The sequence below is a fragment of the Opisthorchis viverrini genome, assembly GCF_000715545.1.
Source record: "Opisthorchis viverrini unplaced genomic scaffold opera_v5_19, whole genome shotgun sequence".
Lineage (NCBI taxonomy): Eukaryota > Metazoa > Platyhelminthes > Trematoda > Opisthorchiida > Opisthorchiidae > Opisthorchis > Opisthorchis viverrini.
Window position 1 is genome coordinate 992,113 of NW_008751675.1, and position 7,398 is coordinate 999,510.

The 7,398-nt window shown below is 45.9% G+C and overlaps 3 protein-coding genes across 3 annotated transcripts in view; 1 reads left to right on the top strand and 2 right to left on the bottom strand.

The window, feature by feature from the left end:
• T265_01744 (hypothetical protein) overlaps positions 1-891 on the top strand; it is a gene marked incomplete at both ends in the record, with an annotated part of 34,868 nt that extends 33,977 nt beyond the window's left edge. Inside the window, one exon of the mRNA XM_009165834.1 lies at positions 584-891. Coding sequence (XP_009164098.1) covers positions 584-891 — 308 coding nt within the window. The remainder of the gene's footprint in view (positions 1-583) is intronic.
• T265_01743 (hypothetical protein) overlaps positions 1-1,105 on the bottom strand; it is a gene marked incomplete at both ends in the record, with an annotated part of 66,933 nt that extends 65,828 nt beyond the window's left edge. Inside the window, one exon of the mRNA XM_009165833.1 lies at positions 768-1,105. Coding sequence (XP_009164097.1) covers positions 768-1,105 — 338 coding nt within the window. The remainder of the gene's footprint in view (positions 1-767) is intronic.
• A 2,956-nt stretch (positions 1,106-4,061) lies between these two features.
• T265_01745 (hypothetical protein) overlaps positions 4,062-7,398 on the bottom strand; it is a gene marked incomplete at both ends in the record, with an annotated part of 34,869 nt that continues 31,532 nt past the window's right edge. The window contains one exon of the mRNA XM_009165835.1: positions 4,062-4,130. Coding sequence (XP_009164099.1) covers positions 4,062-4,130 — 69 coding nt within the window. The remainder of the gene's footprint in view (positions 4,131-7,398) is intronic.

Sequence of the window (7,398 nt, forward strand, 5' to 3'; positions counted from 1 at the left end):
ATCTTCTGTGTCCCCTGTGGTCAACTATCAGCTTGTACTCAGTTCTCGCGGTGCACAGATTCTCAATCGTGAGACGGATTGGAACACTAGACGCAAAATCGGAACCTTTTTCACAAAGCTCTCAAGGACACAAACAAAAAAATACAGTCGCTTGGACGGAACTAACTAATAAATCCTTTTCCCTGAACGGGAATTCATTGCTAGCCATCCCGACTCCGCTGGCTGCGAAGGACAATCAGCTCTCTGACGCGGCTGTCAAGAACCCCACGGCGTTCAAACCGACAGGAGCATGAAGTATCTTCACTTGGGACCATTCTCCAGGATAATCAGGCATATGTGTTATACATGACGCAATTCATCTGTTTTTGATCCGGTTTAGTGTGTTATTGGGCTCGCTATATATTTACCGGCTCTTTTAACAAAAACCTGCTGCTCATTCTGCCGACGTTGTCACGAAAAATCACGCCAAAAAACTAATACCATGGCTTTTTGGCGGTGGCTTAACAAAGTCTGCATAGGGCAGTTACGCATGATGAGAAGCCGCCAAATATTTATGCTTCTACTTACCCTTTTTCCGTCATAGAGAATAAGACGATGTTGGCCAGCAAAACACAGAAGGATTATTCAACAATCAAATATTCTTCCGAAGATTGCTCTTTACCCGCGCAAACTCGTGACCATAGCAGGCAGAGAGAGGCACGTAACAGACTCCTGCTTGGATTTAACTCACCTGACCTCAAACTAGGGTCCAACCCAGTCAAATTTACATCCCTTCGGGCTCTTGAAAGCACGGCAGGGCGACCAAATGCGACATTTGATTGCAGTCTACAATCAACCATCGCGGAACCCTTGAATGAAAATGCAGCGGCGCCCGGAAACGGGCCAGACTAACGTGTACGGGGCGTTCAAAACGTGTAGCATTGTCTTCGCTTACCTCCGCAGCAGACAATATCATAGAAGTACCGAATTCTTCACGCAGGTCCCACCCACGAGCGTCTACTTCCACACTGAAGAGTGCCCTTGAGGACGTGAAACTGCCAGATTCTATCTGCGTTCTATCAGAACCGGACCCCCCGATTCGCTTATTCTCGAAGTGGCTTACCATTACTGCCCAAACATTCCAGAACATGATTAATTTCTCATACAAATTTTGAACAACGGTGCCCCAGCTACTTCGTCACACAACTCTTCCTGGTAGGTTATTTAACCACCGTAAAGACTCTTCTTTCAGATACGACGCGTCGGGTCTACTTAAGGTTTTGCAGTATCGCTGATCAAACTCGTTTAACAAAGCATAGGGACTCACCATGTCCTCGCATCCCCGGATACCCTGCAGAACAACTATCAACTCTCCTGGATTTCATCATCATCAACGAAAGACACATCGTTGACGAGATGCGAATAAACGCTCCGCTCGGATAGAGAGGATATTGTGTGCTGAGGATTTATTTCACACGCCGATGCGCCGGAAAACCCAAAGTAAGTTGACTTGATATAATTGCCGGGCAGGCAACAGAGGAATGCGCATCTCTCTTGCAAAGACCGCGACTGGGACTAGCCTCAGGGGAAGAGTTATACAGGACCGTTGTCCAGAGAGTACACATGGCTGACGTGGTCTTTTACCCAAAAGACCAGCACGCATTCGGATGGGCCAAAAGCCTCAAGGAATGGCGTAGAATACAGCATACGAAAAAATGTGCCCTCGTTCTCCACCATATGTGGCAGTTAATTAGCACAACAGTCCTGATCTGAGGGACTGAAAACCCTCTAATTTTATTGAATTATTTTTGTAACTTTGACGGATTTTGGTTGGACACTGTGTTCTGTGGTTGCCGTTGTCGATACTTGTTTGCCTGCGACGATATCAGTTTTGTGGCGAAGCGAACTGCGATTCTATCCTCGGGCTCTCAGTAGGACGGCCCTGTTTTGTAACTTTCACGGTATCTGCAAAGAAGAATCTGTTTGGGTCTGTTGAGCGTGCGCAATATTACCTTCGCACTGGTGCCGTGATACCATAAATAGGATTTCTCGGCCGTTTTTCGTGAGCTTGCATGCACCATCCAAGCTTAAACCGGGTAGCCGTAACGAAGTGTTCGGCGTCTTCAACCTCCTAAAAGCAATTGATGGGGTTCCACACGACCCACTGCTTCACAAAATCTAGTCTTATCGATGCAGAACAATACTCTACACCAGATCAGGGTGTACCAGTCAGACAGAAAATTCCAAACAAAACTGGACTTGACCTACAATCATCCGATGCCAGTACTTATTGGATTTCCTCGTGGCTCCGTTAATGAGCTACTGCTTTTTCCGATCTACATCAACGACCCCCCAGATGTTCTTTCAAGACCATGTCTACTTTTTGCGGACGAAGTGGAATCCTGGAGTTCAAATGCCAGCGCCCTCCAAATAGATGTGTGCGCTGCGGAACAATGGTCTTTGGATTGGTATCTTCCTCTAAATGACGATGAATGCGTCCGTATGTCCTTCGGAGAGGATAACTTCGTCGTTAATAGTGAGAATGGGCCAAAAATCATCACGAGGATAAACGCCGAAAGGGATTCGGGCTCTCTTCAAACGTGTTCTTCTCACTGCACCATGAGTTCTGGCACTGGTAAGCTTACTGGTCCACTCTGAGGACTTAAAGAGCACTGCCTCACTACCTTTTGTTTGCGCTTTTTATGTGAACAACACTCGCTAAACGACAAGAACAAAACCCACCCGCGAAAATAGAGTGGAAGCCTTGATCCTTGAATCCGTGAAGGTTACTCTCAAGGTCGCGCGACAACTGTGTGGGGCGCCCTGGTCGAAGTGCTGGCGCGATGGGCGCATGTTACCGTGGCGGACACGGGTATGTAGCAGCTAGAAGGTAAGTGCAGCCCATGAAATTATGGTTTACATGCATTTACTGTGTAAGGTGCGGTAAACGGCACCCTCGGCGAAACGTTTGAACGCTGTTGCGGGAAGTGGCGATAAAAGGCACGCCTCAGCTCAGCTTACCTAATGCCTTTTCGGATTTAAACTAACTACCGGGTTTTGTTACCATTGAATCTCGTGTCATACCCAAAGGTCTTGATTTTAATCATCGGCTATCTTAGCACCGACAGTGAGTAGCAGTTGCCTTGTTCGTCCCACTTTACCACTAGAGACGTTTTTATTCTTTTTTTCATTGTCAATAGCGGTCACGGATGAAAAGTACTGACGAAGCGGTGCAAAACGTGTTCTGAAACGTGTTTTAAAAGGCTTAATTGATTTAGCTTGGGTTACGAACATCCAGGTGCTGTTCCATTCTGCCATTTTCTCAGTTGACAACCGACACACGCTTGGACTTCTTTGCTGGGATTGACCATTTTAGTGAAAACCACACCGCATCTTCCACCACGTCCGTGAAATCGACTGGTATTTGTGAGAAGCTTGACCAACTAACTACTGTACCGGGACCTACAGAACGGACTTCAGTGTTGGTAATAAGCTCGAAGTGCTATTGTCGGGTTCCAAGTTTTCGTATAGAGCACAGCGGGATTCCTACCTCGTTCGGCGTTCCATGCTGATTGGGTTACGCGTTCCGAGACCACATTTGCACAGGCCAATAGGACCTGTTGCCTTTTGTTGGTCAGGCAGGCTTTCAATTTTTTTACAACGTTGCATTGAATTGCCTGTGTCAGACTCCGGTTGTGGACCGCTGTCGCACCTCTTGAAATTCTACCGATTTTGGCAGTATTCCAATCCGTCATATTTCGAGATTTTACCTGCTTGTCACGCGTGTCAACCGAGTCGTCTTACTCGCTGCATACGGCAGGGTGGTAAGCGAAAACACTACTTCTGACGCCTCCCTTCTTCCTCTTTCACATACGTTTTCTTCCCCTCTCCTCAACCCATTAATAGTTCCCCCCTTGTAGGCTCAGCTCTTAAAACTGATGATTCCGTTTGTTTTGCATCAGTTTTGCGTGCGGCATCTGCTCATCACATGGTGCCGACATTCTCAGGTATCCCAAAAGCAGTCTTGAAGCCTCGACAGAAGGGTATGAAAGAAATCACGAAATGGTTGGCTGGTGTCGGTGCTACCCGCCTTCCAGGATGGGGACCGCGTGATCCTCACTGCGCCTAGTTAGAGGCGCTGCAAGACATGCCTGCCAAGCGATTTCAGTGGAAATCTTGATGACAGTCCCTATCCAGATTGCCTGGGCGAGTGTCTGGAGGTTTAGGCTCCCCGGAATAAGTGCAGAAAGCTATCACCAACTCCCTTCCCCATCCACCTTTATTCCTTTTTCACAATAAGGCCTTCAAATAAATCATGGTAATGCGGCGGCGAAGCATCGGTGTTGAACACTGGTGCTATGCTGTCGATGATGATGAGGCTGTGAAAGGGCACCGGAGCCTAACCCTAATTTTACTTCTTTAAATGCAAGATTTATTTCGCTGTTGTACGGAGAGGTCTAAAGGTTTGTAACGTTCTCCCTTGTAACAAGATTGTCATCCTTGTTGCTACTCGTGTTTATAGTGGCTACATTTGTCCTCTCGGAGAAAACCGGCGTGAGGTATCGTAAAACCAGTTTATAACAATGGCATAAATTTTATTTTTTTCAATCTTGATCGTTAAAGTTGTTCCGGAGTCCATCTTGGACCGTTTTGGAGACCGAATTGGTCCAAGAAGCCAGCTTTAAAACACGTTCACAAACGGCACGAGTCATGCCAGACAGAAACAGCAGTTGCAAAAACAAAAAACGGTTGCATAAATAAGTATCTTAGGCAGGCACAATCTGCCACAAAGGCAAACTTTATTTGTACGTGAATTGTCACTTTATCAAGCAGAGTCACGTATTGTTTGACGTTCTTGTGGCGGGGCCGATAATAATCGACCAAAAAATAAAGCTCTTGGCAAACTGCTCCTATTTGGTGGCATTTTAGGAGCATTTTTGGTAGACGCCACTTTAAATCACACACAAGTGGCCCGGTGTATGTAGAAGTGATGTCCAGATGGTTTATGTCCGGACGTCTTAGAAACTGGTGGCCATACGACTGCAAAACACTTGGTGAACCCATTGAGACTTTGACTCATTAACTCAGGATTAAAACCTATGCAGTTTGAGAAGACTTCACAGAGACAGTATTGAGTTTTGGCTTGGCTCGGGATAAAGTCACCTCGCAGAAAACTTCGTGGCAAAAGACTGGACAACACGTTATTTCACGATAGCTACCATCACTAATGTGACGCAAATCTTGCTTCAGCATCCTATTGCAGAGGAAATAACGTGCTAGTTGCACTGAGGAAAATATTTTGGAGGCCTAGACAACCGTCACATTTTGCTAAAACACCGCGTGACTAAAAAAATAGAGTACAGCCCCCCGTCATGAGTAGAGGAATTTGTTGTAGAAAAGGTACTGGGGGTAAAAGTTGGTGACAGCATTCTCGTATAGGAAGAAGCACTAAGTAGATTTCCCCAGGTCTCGATTCTTGGTCTTCGTTTTTAGTCTACTCTAGTGATCAATCTTAATCCACGGAATTTAACTACACCAGGTGTGCGTTTGAGATAAAATGTGACGGGAGATTTCCAGTGAAAATATCCCATCAACACTTCAGTTAAATGTTAGTTTGATCGCATTGTAGAAATCATCTGACAAAATCACCGGACATACAAATAAGACATATCGGACCTCCAGTGACTACGCGGATGTCAGTCGCAAGCCCTAATGATTTGAGGCGCCCGTCACAAAGTCTGCCGCTGTTTAACAAACGCACGTGGTAACAAGGTCTGATGCTAAAACTCATGAACAAATAAGATATGAGGAAAAAAATTGCCGAGAGGCGATGCAAATCCAATGGACCGACCAAGCTTCTTCGCCTGCCAATTTGCTCCTTTTAACTCACACAGGTTAATATTAGCGTACGTCGGCATGCTACTCCTTGGTGTGCTATAAGTGAAGTGGACAACCCTGACACCTCGGTAAATAAGATACAGTTGCAGATGTGTGAGGAGTATTGTACGCATATCGTTTGTCTACAACACGCCGTTTTGTGCGTCCTCTTTGGCACTCAAGCTCGAAGTCTTGAGGTCGCAAGAGGGGACAGCAGCACGCTATCTAGTTTTCTGGGGATTAGAGTTAATATGCAGCCACAATTTGTTAAGATGGATGGGGAAAATTTTGCCGTAGTTTTCAAGAGGGTCCGTTTTATTGCTTCCATTACCCCCTTAACTTTTACCGCATTGAGACCTTAATGTCACGGATTTAGATACTTGCCCGTAAATTTACGAGATTTTCTGGATCTTTACACAACTGACGGGCTGGAGTTTAACCGTCATGGTCTCCGAGACACTTTTTGGATATTGGACACTTTTGATAGTTTCCGAAAAATCTCACTCTGCCACAATCGTTGAGCCGGTCACGTCCTACAGTTTATACTGATTAGACCATGCACTCCGTGTGTCAGAAGACCGCTCGCCCCGTAGAGACATCCTTGTTTAGGTTTGTATAGAAGGGAGACGAGTAACAGGCAGTCAGTGCAGGGCTGGTGACAATGGTGAAAAACTATTATCCGTCACCTCAGTGACGTTAATAACTGAAACCCTCTTCTGGAAAGGCGAGATATAACAGTACCTTAGGATGCTGGTATATAAAGTAGCCAGTGTCCATCGTGCATCAACGCCGTCGTTTTCAATATGTAGCCTGAGTCTCACTTTATATATCGGACAGCGCAAGCCATTTAGTGTTATTGAACTGACTGGACCAGCACCTCCAACGTGTAGCTTCCAATCCAATAATTTCCTCATCCATAATGAAAAACAGCGATAACACAACCTATTGCGCCTTGACACGGTTTGTTGTTGAAAAATGGATATAAATTAAACTTAGGTTCAGCATAACTACCCCCTCCAAGCGAGTACATCTGTATAACCTACTCGGCTATCTGGAATAATGCAACCGACATTTGTTGACCGCTATGTGCCTCATTTTTCCTGCACAATTAGGAGAAACTTGGCCGTATCCTAAAGGGCGTGAAAATCAGCAGCGTCCAATTGCTCCATGACAACCACACTCTTTCTTGATAAAAATAATAAAATAGTTCAGCTGTAACACCCTTCCGGCGCCTAGCTGCCAGGCCACCCGAAGGAAGCATTATAGCTGGGATACTGTCAGGTTGCCCAAGCCTAGACAGGGGAAGTCGAGAAGCAGAGGTCACGTTTGAACCACGGATCTTCCGATCAGTAAATTCGCTTTAACCAATTGAGCCATCTCGCCCCTGAGAATCATTAACCTCCCTCCAGACTTTTGCATTTTCGCGTTGAATATAGGAAACGGCACACGTATCGATAGGGGATAACTCGGTATAGGTTGTGCATGGCCAATCTATCATATCCGGCAATTCTGAATGCCTTCAGCATGCGACGTTTTTACAGC